General features: G+C 51.3%; 1 protein-coding gene across 1 annotated transcript; it reads left to right on the plus strand.

Moving 5' to 3' along the window:
- The first annotated feature begins 7,367 nt into the window (after positions 1 to 7,367).
- SLFNL1 (schlafen like 1) lies at positions 7,368 to 15,903 on the plus strand. The gene is made up of 3 exons (XM_032764057.2): positions 7,368 to 8,208; positions 11,173 to 11,862; positions 15,745 to 15,903. Exons 1-3 carry the CDS (start codon positions 7,795 to 7,797, stop codon positions 15,874 to 15,876), a joined length of 1,236 nt encoding a protein of 411 aa, XP_032619948.1. The 5' UTR covers positions 7,368 to 7,794; the 3' UTR covers positions 15,877 to 15,903.
- Positions 15,904 to 20,298: the final 4,395 nt, after the last annotated feature.

A 20,298-nucleotide genomic window follows, 5' to 3' on the forward strand; every position in this document is an offset into this window, starting at 1 on the left:
TTGTAGGGAAATTTCCTGGCTTATATCTGAGTCCTTGCTCACACTTCCTTTACGCAGAGGCCTCCCTGCCCTTGAGGCCTCCCCTTCCACTCTCCTGTGTGGCAGAGTCCTTGTAACCTCAACAAGGCTGGGCCCAGGATTCCAGGGGGGCTCAACCCCCAACCTTGTTGTGGTCACTCAAGGCGGGGGCTAAGGTGTCCCTACTCCGGGGTGCTCTCTGCACTGGATGCTTCCCTGACCCACTGATCATTACATACAGCTCAAAGCAAATACAATTTATTTCACAGCAATCAATTTAAAAAATAAAGAAAAATGGGAAAGGTGAAAGGAAAACCTGTCACCTTGCTCTGTGGCTTGGGAACGTCACAACCAGCGTCTCTGAAACGTCAGGGCAGTTCAGTCTGTTCCTCACACGTCCCAGGCCCCTGCCCAGGTCCTGGCTGTGCTGCAGGGACGCTGCGGGTCAGACACTTGCTCTGGAGGTGGCCACACGCCCTCAGGCTTTAGGTGGCAGGACCCTTCTTCCCAGGGTCACCTCCGCCCCGTCAGGGTTACGATTCCCCCCAGGTCTGGCATGGGGGCCTCTTGGCTGAGACGTCTCCCTGCGCTGGGCCCTCTGCCCAGGGTCCCCCTTGTCGCTCTCCCCAGCTGCGCACCGCACCCGGCAATGGACAGCTCCAGCCCCAGCTCCAGCTCCACCCTGACCCTGTCTCAGCGCAGCGCAGCTGCTGCTCCACTTCCAGCCCTCTGGGCTGTTTCTCTGGCCGGCCAGGCCCTGCTCTCCCCTCAGCTCGGCCCCACTCTCTAACCTAGGCAATTCCAGCTCACAGGAGGACCGGACTCCCCCGGCCTCCTGACTCTCTCCCTGACCTGGAGCAGTGGCCTCTGCCCATTGTTCCTGGGGACTGTCAGTCTCAGGGTCCTGATCTCCCATCGACCCTCCCCCTTCCTTTTGGTACTGGGAGCTAGAACCAACCCCCCCTCCCGAGTTTCAGTGAGAGGCCAACAGTCCGATTACAGTAGTGATTTAACTATGGTTAATCTGTGTTTTTGGGAGTGCTAGGCATCCTGCGACCCTACTCTGCTCTGAAGACAGGGCCGGTGCAACCACCAGGCAAAGTAGGCGGTCGCCTAGGGCACAAGGGGTTGGGGGCGCCAAAAAGTGGTAAGCCCCAGTCGCAGCACAGGGCGGGCAGCAGCCCTGCAAAGGTGGCAACGCCACTAGCAGGGAGCAGCCATGCTCCTGCAGGCTGCAGCAGATGCATGCGGGCAGCAGCCCCCATGCGCGCCCCCCGCCCCCGCGGCTCCTCCTTTGCTGCGCTCAGGCTCTGCGGCTCCGGCGTGAGCCGCCGCTGCCGCCTGGGTGCAGAGCCCTGAGCCTGCTCCTGGGAGCCGCAGAGCCCGAGTGTGGCGAGGGGGCAGCTGGGGGCGTGCACGGGGGTCCCGCCCACATGCATCCGCTGCAGGAGCCCCCCGGGGGGCCGCCAGGCTGCAGTCCGGCCAGACACACCCCTCGGCCCCCCCTTACCGCGCTCAGATTCTGCGGCTCCCCTGCCCCTGCCCCTGCCGGAGGGCTCTGGCGATCTCCGGGGCACAGAGCCGGCGGGCGGCATCCAAGAGCGCAGCCGCCTCCTCCGCGGGCTCCAGCTTTCCTGGCTCCCAGCGCTGTCCAGCCCATGCGCCCCCGGCCGGGCGCTTCCCCTGCGCAGCAGCAGCCGAAGCTTTGGGGAGGGGGCGGGAGTGGGAAGTTGCTTCGGGCCCCGTAGCTCAGGGAGCCGGGAAAGTTGGAGCCCGGGGAGGAGGCGGCTGCGCGCTCAGATGCCGCCCGTCGCCTCTGTCCCCCGCAGATCGCCGGAGCCCGGCGTTGGCTCCTGCCCTGGGAGCAGCAGCGGGAGGCGGCGCCGTGGCCACCAAGCAGAGTGGGGTTCCCGGGAAATGCTCCTGACCATCACCGTCTGGCTGGCTTGGCAGGAAACCTTCGCTGCTGGGACCTGAACCTGGCAGTTGTAAATTGCAGCCCCTGGGGCGGGGGGGCGTCCCCTCCTTCCTCACATGTTGCACAGGCCAAGCCTCCACTACTCAAAAAAAAAAAAAAAAAACCCACCACAAATCCTGGACTTTCTAATTGTATTTCCCTGTATGGATTAATCTGGGATTTCTATGAGAAAACAACCTATTTAAAAACCTACAAGATTAACTACTTGATATTTGCATTAACCTAACTTTCAAAAATATGCCCCAACTTTTTTTATTTGCAGTGTTTAAATCAAGAAAACAATTCCAGTTGCAAAGATGTAACCTGCTCTTTAAACTGTTCAGAAAGCCACAGCATACAAAGAAATTAATGTAGCTAACATTTAAAAAAGTAATTCAACTGATTATAAAACAGCCACAAAACTAGGAAAATCATGCCAAGACAGTTGGTTTCACACTTCCCAGATAAGGAAGTGATCAGGAAAGTATTATGCATAAGCAGAGTCAATGTCAAAGAGAAACAGAAGTTTCAGTAATATTAGCTTAAAGACAAACGTTACAATATGAAATCACATGGGAGGGGCCTATTTTATAAAGAACATTTCAAAAAAGCACTTTTCATCAGTTGTTGGAAAGTTGTCAGGTCATTTTTAAGTAGAGATATCAAAGATCTGCAAATCTGTTATTGAACTTTTTACTATGAACACTTGAAAAGGAGCAGGGTGATGGGGTTTAGCTATAGGGACACATGATTTTTATACAATCCCTTGTGCTGTCACATTATTTAAAAGAGATAAAGTGGGTGAGGTGATATCGTTTGTTGGACCAACGTCTGTTAGTGAGAGGGACAAGTTTTTGAGCTACACAGAGTTCTCCAGGTCTGAAAAGGTACTAACAGCGTCACAGCTAAACACTAGATCTAACAGATAGTTTAGCACAAGTAGTTAACACATTCAAGAAGACCATTCAAGATAAAGTAGCTCAGTGGTTTGAGTATTGGCCTTGCTAAACCCTCCGTTGTGAGTTCAATGCTTGAAGAGGCCCCTTAGGGATCTGGGGCAAAAATGAGTACTTGGTCCTGCTAGTGAAGGCAGGGGGCTGGGTTTGATGACCTTTGAAGGTCCCTTCCAGTTCTAATAAATAATTGGAGATATACCTATTTTTATTTTATTTATTTAACTCCCTTGTAATCCCAGGAGAAAAGGGGAGATTAGTGGGTTGCAAATTGTTGTAATTAACCATAAATCCAGTATCTTTATGAAGATCATGATTTTTAATGTCTAGCTCAGGGGTAGACAACCTATGGCATGTGTGCCAAAGGCGGCATGTGAGCTGATTTTCAGTGGCACACTCACTACCCGGGTCCTGGCCACCGGTCCGGGAAGGCTCTGCATTTTAGATGAAGCTTCTTAAACATTTTTAAAACCTTATTTACTTTAAATACAACAATAGTTTAATTATATATTATAGACTTATAGAAAGAGACCTTCTACAAACATTAAAATGTATTACCGGCACGTGAAACCTTAAATTAGAGTGAATAAATGAAGACTCGACACACCACTTCTAAAAGATTGCCAACCCCTGGTCTGGCTAATTCAAGCTCCCAGGCTCATCTTTTGAAAAGTGTTTTGCAGGTTTCCTTTGAGGATGAGGACTGATAGGTCAGATATCAAGTGATTTTTGTGGGGATTCAACTCATGAGTTCTGAATGTCTGAAGTTGGCAATACTGAATATTACATCATGTCACCAAAGAAATCTAAGTCAAGGTTTCTCAAACTTTTTCACAGGCCGCATCTTAATACAGTTATTGTTTCATGGGCCAAATCCTCCCTCTCTATATTCATTCTAATTAATAATGCCACATTATGCAGTATTCATTTTTGAAAGTTTATAGTAAGCCATGCTCCGGGCTGAAGGGGGGGCGGGGGGTGCAAGGTGAAAGTTTCGCCTAGGGCGCAAAATATCCTTGCACCGGCCCTGCCTGAAGAGCCCACAGCCTAAGACAACAAGCATGAGCCGAAGAGAGAACTGGAGCTAATGAACCTTTCAAACCAGATCTCCGGTGTCCCCGCCAGCCAGTCGCGCCATCAAGGCCCGGCTGATCCTTGTAGGTGCTGAAGCATGGCTGGCACTGATGGGGGCGGGGGAGGTCCGTGGTCTCAAAGCAGCAGTTCCCAAACTGTGGGTCGCAACCCCAAGCAGAGTTGTTCCATCAGCAGGTGGGGGTATGGCAATGGCAAGTGTGGGGAGGTCGCCATGTCACACAATGAAGCTATTTTGCTCTACAAAATGGTATCTGCCATGCAGCGTGAGCTTGTGCACAGTGTGCACCTGGGGCCATGGGAAGCAACACATCCGAAAATGGGGTCATGCAGGGAAAACGTTTGGGAGCCGCTGCGCTAGGGGCTAGTGGTTCAGGTAAGTAGCCTGTGATCAGGGTACGAGCCTGGCACTAGGTAGGCCTGGATTCAAGTGTCTGCTCTGCCACTGAGTCCCTGTGTGGCTGTAGGCAAGTCACTTGGACCCAGATCTAAAGCTATTTAGATTTCTAGCTCCTACAGAAATCGACAGAGGTTGGGAGCCTAAATACCTTGTCAGTCTGGCCAAGAAAGATCAGTTGTCCACCTGTACAATAGGAATAATGACCCTGCCCTGCCCCAGGGCTGCATGAGGTAAATCCATTATAGACTGCATGGTACACAGTGCTGCGCTGATGGGGGCCAGGTGCGTGCCTGAACTAAGCTACATAGAAATCTATTGCGATAGGTGGCGTGACATTGGCAGAGTCCAGTGTGCTTCCAAGAATCAGCCCAATGGGTGGCCATGGCTGGCAGCACTGTTGGAATGGGGACGAGGCCAACCCAGTGAGCCAGGAGGGGTTGGAGCTGGGAAGGCTTAGAAAGTGAGGCCAAGAGGAGGAGCTGGAAGTCAGGGACCTGACAAAGGGATTAAGAGGTTGGCCTGGTCCTTGCAGCTTTCAGCTGCACCTGATGGGCTGGTGGGATACGCTGGCAGTGGGTGCGCACAAGCTCCTGGCTCCAGCACTCATGTGTGGAAGTTTTAACAGGCAGTTCCCATGGAAACTCCTGTGTGTGACTTGAATATTTGTGTTCCATGAGCGTTGGTGCTGATCAAAGCCCCTCAATGCAAGGAACGCGCGGCTGGAGCCACGTCAGCCAATATCCCCAGCAAGTCTTTGGCAGTATTTTCATCATCCTGGCTGTTCTCTGTCAAAGTGCACTGGAAAGTGGGGAGATGCCTCCTGGTCTGTTCTGAGTCAGCACAAACATCGCTGGCCCTGGGCATCATGCTAAGCAGCGCAGGCGTCACCGAGCACACCCAGCAAACACACATTAGGATGCTAGTCTTGCAGTCAGGGATTCTGGTGCCCTTCCAGCTCCACCATTCCTTCCTTGGTGCCCTTAGTCAAGTCACTTCCCCCTATAACGGGGCTACCGCTACCCTCCTTTGCCGAGTGCACTGTCTGGGCTGGCTGGTTACTGGTGTCAGGGTGACAGACCGGATCCCAAGACCTGAGGCTGCAATGGACTTGCAGAGTAAATCGTGCCACAGTCAGTGTGCAGGGAACCAGGGGCAGAGGCCTTTCTCCTGAGGCTGTCCTCTGCTCCAGTGGGGCCCAGCCCAGGGCACACAGGAGGGTTGTGCCGACACACAGTGGCAGCAGCTCCTCTGGGGAGCCTATCAGCCGGTGCTGTGGCGCCATGGCCCTTGCCCCAACCCAGGGACATTGTACACTGGGCATAGGAAAAAGGGCTGCTGGGACCCATAAGGACCCCCAGGGAGTGTCATCCTCAGAGAGGGGAGCCAGGCAAACTGCTCCTCTCCTGCCTCAGCTGGGCCTTCCAGTTCCTTAACCCCTCAGCTTCCCCTAGGCCCTGGCACTGCCCTGCTCCAGTCCAACAGCCTCACTCTGCCACCCTCTGCAAGCCTCACACCTCTGCCCTCCCATCAGGAATCAGGCTGGCCCTGAGCCCAGCCTGCCTGGCCTGTTCAACATGTGGGGTCTTCACCACATGGGAGTTGGGGGTCACGCTCCTGAGGGCATTGCTGAGGGGTTGTGGCCTGTGAAAGTGGCAGGGCCAGCAGGGCATGGGGGGCTGGGGTCATGCTCCCTGAGGTACGTAGTATCACAGAGCCCATCCCGCAGTTGGACTCCTGCCCCAGGGTGAGGGGTCAGTGAGGGCAGCAGCAGGGCTGGGCTGGCCCAGGAGCAGGGTAGGCACTAGAGTGTTGAGTGGAGTAGGGGACAGGAGGGGGGGACGCAGCGTCAGGGGCGTGAGGAGGAGTGTGGGTGGCATTATGGGGGAGAGAGCAGTTGGGAAGGAGGAGATGGGAGGCCTAAACCTGGAGAGCAGAGGGGAGTCCAGGGACCAGCAAAGGGGAGTGGGTGGGGGGAAGCAGAGGGGATACACTAAGCTGCATTTGGTCTCCATCCCAAGCACTAGCTGCTCGACACAGTCCAGGGCACGTGGTGCCCAGGGCAGCGGCTGTGCCCATCACTGCTGTGCTCCTGCCTTCCAGGCTCGGGGAGCCAGTCCCCTGTGCACACTCAGGGCGGTGCATGGCAGGATCTTGTGATGAGGCATTTGGGCAGCCTCCTGGCAGGAGCAGGAAGCTGCCAGGCTCCTGGGGAGCACAGAACAGCTCTGGGCTTTGTGCCACGCTACCTCCGTCCCTGCCCATGGCGCTCCCAGAAGCAGGGAAGAGAGTGCTATGCTGCCAGGGCAACTGGACAGGCAGGAGCCCAGCCTGCCATCTCAGCCTCCTCCTAGCAGCCCTCGACTCCCCCCCATCGCCTCAGTGCACTGACCAGTTAGGAGTGAAACACCTGGGGACAGGGCCAGCGCTTCCATTTAGGCAGCCTAGGCAATCACCTAGGGCGCCAGGATTATTGGGGGGCGGCATTTTGCCAAGGGGGGCAGCAGGTGGCTCCGGTGGACCTGCCGCAGTCGTGCCTGCAGAGGGTCCCCTGGTCCCGCGGCTTCAGTGGAGCTGCCGCAGGCATTCCTGCGGACGGTCACTGCTCCCGCGGCTGCGGTGGACCTCCCGCAGGCATGGCTCTGGTAGCTCCACCGGAGCCTCAGACCAGCAGACCCTCTCCACAGGCATGACTGCGGCAGGTCCACCAGAGCTGCGGGACCAGTGCGCGGGGCGGCGAAATGGCCATGCACCTAGGGCGCTAAAAACACTAGCACTGGTCCTGCCTGGGGACTGCATGTTCTCCTGGGTGCAGTTGCATGACAAAGGCCTGGGCACTGGGCTTTCTCCCTTTGATGAGACCAATGGTGCAATGCTGCTGTCGCTGCACAGATCAGTGTCAGCCCGTTTGTCAGCAGCTCCGTACTGACTCGCTCCTATTTTGCAGGTTTGCAGGCAGCACCCCCAGCGATTGTCCAGACCCTGCTGCTCAAGCTGTGTGTGACACTCCCTCACCCCGCACTGGCTCAACTCCTGGGCCTGCAACAAGGAATCTCTGGGCCTAGCTATGCAGTCGAGGGCTGAATTGAAGGATCTGCTCTCTCCCTGGCTCATTCCTTGCAGAATATAACATTGTGCAGGGGCTGCAGCCACAACAGGTTCCTTTGGGAAAGCTCCTGCAGGCAGAAAGGTACCTTTGGGTTTACCATGGCACTCCACAGACCAGCAACCCTGCCAGCAGCAGAGCACAGAGGCAGCACGATGGAAAAGAGCCACTGCTAGTCTTGTTGCCTGAAGCATTGGAACTGGAGCACCGTTACTACGGGAGACAGGGACGGGGAGCTATTGGCACTGGGAGCTGGACGGGGTTCTGAGCAATGGACGACTCACCAGAGTCATCAGCAGAGGAGCCTATGGAAGAGACAGCAGGGGAGCCGTTCACAGGGCCCGTGGAGGAGGAGCTCCCTTGCCTGACTCACGTCTACACACTGTATATTGGGAACTTAAACCCCAAGTACTCGCGGGAGGTTCTCTGCAGCATGCTGAAGGACATTCTGGGCACTGCCAACCTCCCCCTGCAGCGGCACGACATAGAAGTGGTGAGGAAACCGAGACGGGCCTACGCCTTGGTGCAGGTGTCCACTGAGCTGAGCCTGGAGAACGTCCTGAAGCAGCTCCAGGTTGCCTCAGACATGGAGCAACATCTCCTCAAAGAGCTAGTGATGAAAGGGAAAACCCTGGTAGTGGCGGAAGGCAGGAGAGCCTCGCCCAGTGCTAAGGAGTGCCAAGAGGTAGGCCCAGGCATTGAGCTGGGACAGGCACAATGCACTACACTAGCGGAGTGACAGCGAAGGCCCAGTGGGGCGGGTGGACATGCTGCCTTTTGGTACTGAGATCACCAGGGCAGCAGGACAAGGGGGAGCTCTCACCCAGGAGAACCAAGGCCGCCCAGAGGACTCAGAGGGCCTGGGGTCTTTGGTGAAGGGGGGCCCCTGCTTCAGTGGTAATTCGGCGGCGGGGGGGTTCTTCCACTCCGGGATCTGCCACCAAAGTGCCCCGAAGACCCGTGGTGGGGCCCCCTGCCTCCAAATTACCGCCGAAGCGGGACCCGCCGCCGAAGTGCGGCACTGGGTTCCCTGGCTTCCGTCCGAACCACCATGTCCAGGAGATGCTCTGAGCGAGGACATGCTGAGATACAGTGCAGTCAAGACAAAGAGTCCTTGTGGCAACTTAGAGACTAACGTTTATTTGGGCATAAGCTTTCGTGGGCTAAATGAGGCCAACGTAAACAAGGTGTCCCATTTCAAACAGTTAACAAGAAGGTGTGAATATCAGCAAGGGGAAATTGTCCAGAGAGATTGAAGTGGTCTCCTACTGGTTTTTGAATGTTATGATTCCTGATGTCAGATTTGTGTCCTTTTATTCTTTTGCATAGAGACTGTCCAGTTTGGCCAATGTACATGGCAGGGGGGCATTGCTGGCACATGATGGCATATATCCCATTAGCAGATGTGCAGGTGAATGAGCCCCTGATGGTGTAGCCGATGTGATTATTTCCTATGACAGTATCCCTTGAATAGATATGTGGGCAGAGTTGGCACCGGGGTTTGTTGCAGGGTTTGGTTCCTGGGTTAGTGTTTTTGTTGTGTGGTGTGTAGTTGCTGGTGAGTATTTGCTTCAGGTTGGGGGCCAGTAGGAGAACACTTCTATCTCCCTGGACACTCAATAACAGACTTAAAAATGGCAATTCTTCAACAAAAATCTTCAAAAACAGACTCCAACGAGAAATTGCAGAACTGGAATTAATTTGCAAACTGGACACCACCAAATTAGGCCTAAATAAAGACTGGGAGTGGATGGGTCACTACAAAAACTAATTTCCCCCTGCTGATACTCCCACCTTCTTGTTAACTCTTTGAAATAGGTCACCTTGATTACATTGCCCTCATTAGCAGTACAAAAGTGATTTCCACCCCTTCTTGTCAACTGTTGAGAATTGCCTACTTCCACCTTAATTGAATTGGCTCGTTAGCTCTGACCCCCCACTTGGTGAGGCAACTCCCATCTCTTCATATGCCGTGTATTTTTACCGCCCTACTGTATGTTCCACTCCATGCATCTGGTGAAGTGAGTTTTAGCCCACGAAAGCTTATGCCCAAATAAATGTGTTAGTCTCTAAAAAGCCACAAGGACTCCTCATTGTTTTTGCTGATACAGACTAACATGGCTACCACTCTGAAAGCAGTGCTCGAGGTCCTTGTGCCACATAATCCCTCTTCATCCCTGTTTGATGGCTTCAAAGGGACTGTGCTGGCCAGGCCTTGTGCTGCCCCCTGCCCGAGGGAGGGGGGTTCACCTTCTGTGCATAGACAGAGACAGAGCTGCTGACCCTTTTTTAATCACTAAGTTGTTACTACGTTAGCCTCAAGGAGCCAGCACAGCTGAGAGCAGCTGAAGTCCGTTCCTTCTTGTGCACCATCAACAGAACTGTTTGCCGTGTTCCAGTCCTTTCGACCTGGGCAAGTCCAGCCAAGGCCAGGGGCTGTGTCTCCTGGGGCCGGATTAGGAGACAATGAGGGTTGCCCCTTTGCTACCAAGGGTATAATTTGGCCCTGTGGAACCGTTAATACAGATGATAATGTGCAGGAAGGAAAGAGTCCAGCTCAGGGCTGGCTCCAGGCACCAGCTCAGCACGCAGGTGCTTGGGGTGACCAACGGTGAGGGGCCGCACATCCGGCTCTTTGGCGGTGGGTCCCTCACTCCCTCTCGGAGCGAAGGACCAGCCACCGAATTGCCGCTGAAGACTGAAGCAGCAGCGGTAGAGCTGCCACTGCAGATCGCAATTGTGGCTTTTTTTTTTTCCACTTGGGGCAGCAAAAACCCTGGAGCTGGCCCTGGTCCAGCTTGACTTTCAGATCCCAGGGGAAATGGCAAGAGCAGTTAAGTAACCAATGCATTAGAAAATGTGCTACTGGGAAGGACCCAGCGGTGTCCAGGGAGATAGGACGGTGTGATGTGGACTGACTTACACAACGGGCACCCTCCTTGATTTCAGGGCAGAATTTCATTGATTTTAAGGCAAGCAGGTACTAGTATGCTCATCCAGCCTGACTCCCTGCAGAACACAGGCCAGAGAATTTCACCCAGTGATTCCTGCATCCAGGACAGTAATTTGTAGTTCTGCTCTGAAGTGTGACAGAAAATGGCATCACGGGCTCCATATTTGTTTTTTCTCCATGACTCCAGCTCAGGCATGCTCAATCTACTGCTAAAAAGACGAGCTGTGTAACTGCCAGCGCTGCCAGGTCCCCCAGGACCTGAGAGTCAGGCTGGGCTCTTCCTTCTCATATATCAGCGCCAGTTACAAAGACGTTGTATGGACCCCCCAGGCCTTCAATGGGTTTGCCCAGGGACAAGGGGGAGAATGAAATAAACTGTTCTTTGGATGCTGCACAAGAAGGCATAGGCTCCAGCGCCTTCCTCTGTCACTGGGCTGCTCTGACAGGAGTAAAAGGCGCAGTAAGAAGTCGGCAGCTCTGCTGGTGATTCTCACGGGGCAGATCTGAGTATAGTCACTTGTTGCGGTAGAATTGCAATTAAATAAAAGGGCCCATGTGCTTTAAAGCCTGAATATTATTACGAGTAGGGGCCTTGTGCTGTTGTTATAATGCTGGCTGCAGTCGTCCGTGTCGCCTCCACTCTGCGCTGTCTGTCCCTGCGTACACATGACCTTTAATCTTTCTGGCTCTGCACAGAGTGACACACAGATGAATGGTGCCAGCGCCCCAGACTCTCCCGTGCTGGGGCATTTGCAGTCTGGCAAGAGCAGGCTGTGGGGGTCCGAGGAAGCTCAGCCCAGCCCTAGTTGGAAGGGCCCCCCTCAAGCCTGGAAGCTGGTGGAGTGGCCGGCAGTGTCTCTTAGCGGCACCAGGTCAGACAGCGCCATCGTTCGGAGGGAGATCGTGGGCCAGGAGCGCTTGTTCTATGGCGCTTTCATGGGGAGCGAGACCCGGAACGTGGAGTTCAAGCGGGGTGGAGGGGAATATCTGAGTGGGACCCTCAAACACCACATCCGGAAGTATGTGTGCGCCTTCCTCAACAGCGAAGGCGGCAGCCTCTTCGTGGGGGTGGAAGACAGCGGCTTCGTGCATGGGGTCAGGTGTGGGCCCAAAGAGGAGGACCGCATCCGTCTGCTCATTGACTCCATTCTGAAAGGGTTCAAGCCGCAGGTGTTCCCCGATGCCTACACTCTGACCTTCATCCCTGTGGTCAAAGCAGAAGACACCGGCATCTTCTTGAAGGTGATCCGGCTAAGCGTCCATCTGCCCAGGCAGCAGGGGGAGCTGCTGCTTTATGAAACGGACCAGGGGGAAGTGTACCTGCGCCGGGACGGCAGCATCCAGGGACCACTCTCTGGGAGCGCCATCCAGGAGTGGTGCAGGCAGGTAACTGCCATGCAAGGGCCGCTAATACAGCAAGGCAGCAAACTGCTGCTAAATACAGGGTGAGCCTGAGCTGCAACCCATGATGATATTGCAGCCTGCCCTGCAGGGGGAACTGCAGCCCCCGTGCTGAATGGATCCGAGGTGAAATTCACCCCTGAACAGACTCAGTGCCAGGCTGAATTTCACCCATCTATGGCTTTGCTCTCAGCAACGGGCCCTAGGCAAAGCCATGGGGAGATGGTTTGATCCCCAGACCCTGTCTGTCTGTCTGTCTGCATACACGCCTTTCCTCCCTTGCTCTCTCTGTCTGTAGACTAGGTCATGTGGCTGGAAACATTTAATCACAGTGCCTTCCGATACCCACTTTGTCCGTTCCTTGTATTTGTCCATGTTTGTTCTGTCTTTGGTCCTCACAGCACATATGTCATGTAAAGGACTTGCCTGGCACAGTGGGGTACAAAAAACTGTGGTTATTAACTAGCCCCAGCTAGGATGAGCAGATAGCAAATATGAAAAATCAGGACAGAGTGTGGGAGGTAATAGGCAATTATATAAGAAAAATCCCCAAATATCGGGACTGTCTTTCTAAAATTGGGACATTTGGTCACTCTAGCCCCAGCCAGGTAGCCCAGCTACATACACACATTACTAATCTTCAGGGTCCTGGTGGTTTCTGAGACTGGAGACAGTGAGCACTGCTAGAGGGCTCACAAACTATTTAAAGGGATGTCACCCAATTCTTAAACACCAGAATTTCACCGAAGGATTAGGAGCAAAAATACACACAGTGGAAAGTAATGCTGAGAATCCAAGAAACCACTGTTTAATGTAGCTCCAGAAAACGTAGCCATCTACCGAAGTGCCTAACACATTTTGCTTGCAAGTAATAATAAAATGATCACTCTTTATTTGGCAAAGTTGGCCATCAGTGAGTTCTGGTTTGGTCCCATTAATTGTGAGTGGATACAATGATAATGATCTTGAATTATTATTTACAGTATTATTAATTTAACATGTAAAATGTAACTATATATTCAAGTCTTTACTTGCCTATAGTAAAGTTGCTTCCCTCACCGCTGAAATCCAGCCACCTCTGAGGTGAAATACGGCAGATTCGCTAAGGCCTAGGGTTGGATTATGGTTAGGGATCGGGCTGGTGTTAGGTTGACTGTAATTTTATGGTTAAGGCTCAGACTAAGTTTAGGTTTGGGCCTAAATTGCAGTTAGGGTTGGGGATATTTTACAGTAGGTGAAGTTACTGCTCTGCCTAGGCCTAGGGTTCAAGTTAGGCCCAATTTAGGGTTACTTCTCAGGTTAGGACTAGGGCTAGCACGTTACTGCTCAGTGTATGGAGTGTTATGGTAAACATTAGGTTAGGGTTACTTCTCGCTCTAGATTTAGGATTAGGAGTATCTTTAGGGTTACTGCTTGGCCTACACCTAAGCCTGGTTTAAGAGCAGGCACAGATTAAGGTTAGGTTTTAGGTGATTGCTTAGCCTATGGCTATGCCTAGGGCTAGGTTTGGGATTAGGCTTTCTTTCCAGCCTATTCTAGTTAGATTAGGGTGACTGCTCAGGGCAGAGGGAGCGGTACTGCTTGGCCTCGCTCTTGTGTTAGAGTTAGGTCTTGGTTTAGGGTTAAAGTTAGGACTAGGTTAGGTTTAGAGTCAGGAATAGTGGTCACCCTACACCCAGCATTAGCATTTAACCCTAAATTAAAGTTAGTGTTAGAGAGAGCATTCAGCCTCGGCACTGGGTTAGGGTTACCTCTCAGCCTAGGTTTAGGGTTAGCATTAGGGCTAGTGCTAGGCTGAGGGTTACTGCTTGGTCTACCCCTGGGATGAGAGCAGGGGTTGAGGTTAGGGCTACTGTCATCCCATATGCAGGAGAGTTATTGCTGTAGCATGCAGAAAGAATGGGTCTCCCAGGCCATATCACTCCCAATCCCTGCTCCAGCCATCTGCAAATTCAGTTCAGATGTACCTGCCGCCTTTTCCGCTTCATCCGGCCTGGGCTGGTTCTGGGATCCATCCATCTCCCCATCTTCACTCTCCCCCAAGATGTCTTCCCTTATCGCTCCAATGTTCAGACGATTGTCTGAATCTCTTTAGCCATTTTCTCTCCCTGTGTGGCACTGCTCTTTTAGTCTCACATCAGAGGCACTGCTCTTGCTGGATCTCTCTAGCCTGCCTCTGATGGGCTGTGTAATTTCCCATCCAACGAGCCAGTGTGGGGGACGAGAGCTCTATAATGTAGCTTCCCACCACCCCTCCAGAAATTCACTCTCATCATTAGCAAGAGGGTCACCTTCATACTTTTTAAGGTTTTTGTACCACCAGCTTTTTTCACTGTTCCCCCTGACTCAAGGCTCCAGCACAGAGCTTTTCACACACAACAGGCAGGGATACTGGTGTGGCCATCACAAACACTGGCATTTTTGCAAGTGTTTTTACCAGGTATCCTGGCTGACTTCTAAGTTGGGTGACTGCACAGTACCTCCCCTAGCAGGCGGCTTTGATTATAGGAAGGCACTAGCCCCATTAATTGGGTAGTCTGATAGTTTGCTTTGGGTCCGTGCCCTCCCTCTGCCTTTCTTTCTGTGCTGTCATGTTTCATTGAAGGTTGTTATTTTTATCAGGTAGGGACTAATAAAACCAGTCACAGATGCACTGTTTGCACCCATACGGAAGGGAGGGCTGCCAGCTCTGCAAAAAGCAGTCCCTATCCTAGGCAGAAGTGGCTGGGTTTGTTTGTTTTTTCCTTCTTTCCTCAAAAGCTCTTGTAGCCTTGCTCCCTGCTTTTATAAGCACTGGTGTAGAGGTTGGTTAACACTACACCCAAACCCAGCAAGTCACCTGCTAGAACCTCAGCTGTAATGAGCCTGCAGAGTAGCAGCTTAGCTCGCAGGTGTTCACCATGCAGTGAATGAGGCAAGGGTATTACGGCTAAGTTTCACAAAGGGGATGAGGCATTGCAATACTGTGCATGACAAGAGTTAACTTCTGGGTGCCCTGCCATCCTGTGGCATTCACAGCCCCTCCACTCCCTCATGCAGTGCATAGGAAGTGTAGGGCCTGAGAGGGATTCACAAAAGCCAGCACAGGATCTGCCTACACTAGCCAGGAATGAAATACTGAGGAAAGGGACAAGGTTCAGCTCCACAAATGTACTTAGGTGCCTAACTCCCCTTGATCTGGGCCTTAGGCACCTGACAGGTGGGAGAAGGGGCGCCTGTCTCTGCAGAGGGTTCTCAGTCATAAATTCTCCCCTGGAGATAGGTGCCTGAGCCAGGTCAGCCCTTTCTCGGGAAAAACAAGTGACTCCCTCACAGCCACTAGCCCCATGGGTTGGGCACTGAGGTGGGAGAGTCAGGTTCATGTCCTCACTCCAATGATCATTTATTAAGATATACACAATCGAACAGCCTCAGTAGGGGACAGAGACCCACCCCCCAATAGCCTAGTAATGAGGACTCTCACCTGGGTCCCAGGCAGCACAGGGATTCACACCTGACTCTCCCACAGCTCAGGTAGCCTGGGGGCCAGATGGATAGAGACACACACCTGCTCTTTCTCCTGGCTGCCTTTTGTGCAGGCTAGCCATGCTCACAGCAAACTCCCACAGCAGGCCCTGCATGCAAGCTAGGGTGAGAAGCACCCTGGGGGTTAGGTGTGACCTGAGGCTCAGACCAGCTCATAAGAGAAACTTAAGGGTTAGATGGCAGCTGAATTGTAACTTTGGGAATGGCAGAGGTACCCAAATGCTGGACTTCAGCACCTAAAGAAACAGTTAGGGATTTGAGTCCCGTTCTGAATCTAGCCTGTAAGCGCTGTGCCAGTGCCTCTCTCAGACAAATAGCGACTGTGCTGTTGTACACCCTCAGAAATGGACAGGAGAAGTGAGGAAGCTGGAAGAGCGGATAGAGAGTTTGATGAAGGAGAAGGAGAGCCTGCAGCAACAAATCAACAAGCAGCAGAGCCCGAATCCCAACTCTAGATTCTGTACCATCCTGTGAGACACAACAGAGCAGGAGAAGCACTACTGGAGCCAAGGGAAAAAGTAGTAAGGAAAAGAAATCCGTTTGTGTATATTTGTATAGATTTTGAAAGTAAATTCATTCCAATACAGAGCACTGGACTCAAGGGTAAGGCCTGCCTTGTTCATCTCTTGGCAGCATGCCGCCCTGCGGCTGATGGCTGTAACACAGTGTATTTGTTGGGAGTTTGACTCCAACTCTAGCTGGATTTCATGCCACTTGGGAACCTGTGCATCACTGATCACTCTGACCATGAAATTACAAAACCCCTGAGATATGAACAGTATTTCCCTTATTAATTCAGGTGGAAACTGAGACAGTCTAAGTCCAGGGGAGAAATGTTTTCAAACCTGGCTACCTAATTCAGCCAACTAAGGAAGTCCTAAGCACCCAGAGATAGTGAGTTGGCACATGTGTGTTTCTCATCCAAACTGGCAACTGCATGCAGATGTGGTTGCCCCATTTCAAAAAAAGATATATTGGAAAAGGTTCAGAAAAGGGCAACAACTATTATTAGGGGTCTGCAACCGCTTTCATATGAGGAGCAATGAATAAGACTGGGACTTTTCAGCTTGGAAAAGAGATGATGGGGGGATATGATAGAGATCTATAAAATCATGACTGGTGGGGAGAAAGTAAAGAAGGAAGTGTTATTTACTCCTTCTCATAACACATGAAGTAGGGGTCACCAAATGAAATTAATAGGCAGCAGGTTTAAAACAAGGAAAAGGAAATATTTCTTCACACAACACACAGTCAACCTGTGGAACTCCTTGCCAGAGGACGTTGTGAAGGCCAAGACTAAGGTTCAAACAAGAACTCGATAAATTCATGGAGAATAGGTCCATCAGTGGCTATTGGCCAGGATGGGTAAGGATGGTGTCCCTAGCCCCTGTTTGCCAGAAGCTGGGAATGGGCAGCAGGGGATGGATCACTTGATGATTACCTGTTCTGGTCATTCCCTCTGGGGCTCCTGGCACTGGCCACTGCCAAAAGACAGAATACTGGGCTAGATGGACCTTTGGTGTGATCCAGCATGGCTATACTTACTGTGCAGCCCCTCCAGCATGAGTAATGATTTTGTGTAGAAAGTTAGGCCAGGCCTGTTTTTAGGTGAGACACCCCCAAGACTCAAAGGTGGTGAGGGCTAGGTCAAGCTTTTCCTTCTATTTGTAATTTAAATAAGACAGGTAGTGCTATTCTTCCAGCACCCTCTACTCCCTTCCTAAGCATCTTGTGACAGGCAGCATCAATTATCCATGCCCTGACGGGCAACTCTCATTGCCTCCCAGGTGGCTTTACAGTGGAAGAGGGCACGGCCTATTATGGGGGGCACATGGTAGTGGATATCATCATAAAGCAGGTCTAGGATTAGTATTTAGAAGTGCCACCGCTTTCTGAATATCTGTTCTACTGCCTTGGGAGCTTGGCGATGCTCAGTGGCTTAGCCCAACCTTCGCATTGCCACTGTAGCCTTGCACATATTTAAGTTTGGGAACTGAGCCTTCTGGAATGCTCCATAAGCAGGGGGCCTTGGCCCAAAAATCAGTCAGAGCAACTATCATAGTTCCCTGCCCATCTGAAGGGAATTAAAGACATGCCATATTGAAGGGCATGTCAACCTACAAACTTTTGCCCATGCAAGTTATGTTGGCATAAAGTCATAGGTGTATACTTGGTGCCTTGCATGGGTGTTGTGCATACTCCCCAGGAGCACTTGTGTCAAAGCACAGTGCAATGGGTAGATATGCCAAAATGCAACTTGCTCATGTCCAATGTCTTTTGGGAAGCATTGGCCATGTATGGTGGGACAGAAACAAATCACACAGGGGGACAAGCAGACAGCACAGCTGCTTCTGGCAGCCTGACCGTTTACTGCAATGGTGCCTGCTGCCGTTATCGCTGAGGGGCGTGAGAAAACCTCCTACTGTGGAGGAAGCAATAAGGCTGGCATCCCTAGAAACCTTTGGGAGAGGATTGCTAAGTACCTCCATGAATGTTTTATTGAACTCTCTCAGGAGGAATCAAAGGACAGCTCTATGTACCTAAAGAATCTAATCTGCATGGCTTCCCCTGCCTAACTGTACAGAGGAATGAAAAGCAGATAATGCTACTTCTCTGCGTACTGCTACACTTTTTGGTACAAGTAAATTAGTGAAAAGGCAACAGCTGTGTCCTGCTAAGTTGGAGGCAAAGTCACTATAATGGAAATAAATGTACATACTTACCTGAGGAAGGAAGCTTGCCCATGCTCAACTGCCAGGACTGCAGTGGAATCTCAAACAAGCCATGACTCTCAGCATAGCTGGACCCCCTTGCTTTCATGCCCCCCATCCGCCTCCTCTTCTCCTTGCTGTTCACACAAGGGGCATATGACTCAGGCTCCTTGGAGGTATCCACAGTGGTGTACAGGGTGACAGTGAGGTCTCTGCCAAGTATGGCATACAGCTCTGCTGCTTGGCACTGGATTGACTGCTGGCCTCCTGATATGTCTGTTGTATTTCCTTTGTTTTCATGTGACGTTGCTGCTAATTCATGTCACACCCCTTCTCCTGTATCACCCATGCAACCTGTCCATATGTCTACTGCTGGTCTGGAGCTGTGCCTAAAGAGCCTCTTCTCCCCACAGGCCCAGAAGATCCAATAACTCCTGCCTACTCCAAGCTGGAGTGCATTTGGAGTGTGTAGTTGGCAGTTGGCTGAGAGCCAACACCGGAGAGCTGCTAAGTGTGGTCACCAAGCTAGATAATCAGGAAAAAGCATTTCAAAAATCTGTGGGGCTTTAAAGGATTGGAGGAGTTTTCTGGTCTCCCTGCCCCCTTGTGACCAGAAAGGTCAGCATAGGGCATTCTAGGACAAATTGCTGGAGGACTGTTAGGGTTGACATTGTTAATGCAGTGTTTACTTTGATGCTGCATCAACCTCAGTACAGCAACCAGGGTTCAATAGCACTCAGGGACGTGGTATCATTATGTCTGCAAAAAGGGGTGCTTACATCAGTGGAAGACTAATTTAAGCATATGCACATGCAAGGCAGCTTATGTCAATCCAACTTTGTAGGCCTAAGAGAAGGGAAAGTACAGATAGGTTGACAAGGAAAAATAACAGCTGGTAGCTACATGGAGGACAGCAGTTTCACACTAACATCAGTCAAGTACTGAAGCTTTGCATATTACTATGTGAAAGGAGAAAAGATTGAGGTCATATGATCAATGCTGTCCCCAAAGTGTTAAGGCACCCATGAGTCCCTCCCCCAAATCTGCAGCTGTGATCTCATGCAGTGAGCATGAAGCCCAGGCCATAGAGAAGCAGGGTGGATGGTTCAGGGCAGTACCCTTCCCTCTGACACAACTCCAGTGGAGGGCTAGGAAGTACACTGTCCAATGTTCATGAGAAAAAACAAAACTGGTCCACTTGTCATTAAAAAGCCCAGAACCCTGTTCTGCAGGAGTATGGGTATTAGAAGAGAGTGCGGGACCATTTCTTCTCATTGTGCCTGGCTGATGAGTTCTGAGAGCAGAGCTCTGCAGGGTACTGCTGAAAAGTTGCCATGTTTTGTGGTAGAATTGGTCATTCTTCACAACTGGGTGATCAGAAGTGCCCTTTGTAACTGGTGAAGTTAAACAACATGGCATTTTGCTGTGCTACAAAAGCTGAATGACAGTTATCACTAGCTACTTTCAGCCCAGCTGCAGCTATGGAGAAAGCAAGAATGTTCCAGTATTGGAGCATCTTATGCATGGAGTCTACTAAAAAGGGAAACTGACCAGAAAAGTCCAAACCTCATCAGGAAAAGCTCAGTGCCCTGAGAACCAGGCCCTAGTCCCTGATTCCAGTGACATCTCCTGTTGATTTGAACTGGGACCAGAGTTAGGTTCTCAGCACTCAAGGGCTGCAGCACAAAGATAAACCAGGCTGAGGTAGAGGAGACTGGCCATGCAATGGGAAGAAGAAGAAAGGCAAAGATAGGGAAAACAAAAACAAAAAAAAAGGGCAGAGAAGTGTTGATTCCAGTATTTGGGACCTGCTGATGATAATGGTGCACCTGAACTGAAGTTCTGCACCATGGCAGCAGTAAGGCTGCACTAGGTGCATTTTAGTACCACATACATCCAGCATAAAAAAAAAAAAAAAAAAAGAGTGCTTATCCTTGCTAACTAATCCAACATATTTGAGGCTATGTGGAGAAGGAGTTACTTAAATATTATATCCCACACTGCGTTGGGCCTTTATCCTGAAATCCAGAAAAAAAAAATGGTAGGCTGAGGTATCTATTAGACATTTTATGACCAAAAGTTTAATTTTTCAACCAATAATAATATTAGAAAGGAAAACAACATACTGAAAGTGAAATCACAATACTAAAGAATTAGTCACTTTATAGCATGTCTATTTCAATAT

Source organism: Chelonoidis abingdonii, chromosome 25 (genome assembly GCF_003597395.2).
Source record: "Chelonoidis abingdonii isolate Lonesome George chromosome 25, CheloAbing_2.0, whole genome shotgun sequence".
Lineage (NCBI taxonomy): Eukaryota > Metazoa > Chordata > Testudines > Testudinidae > Chelonoidis > Chelonoidis abingdonii.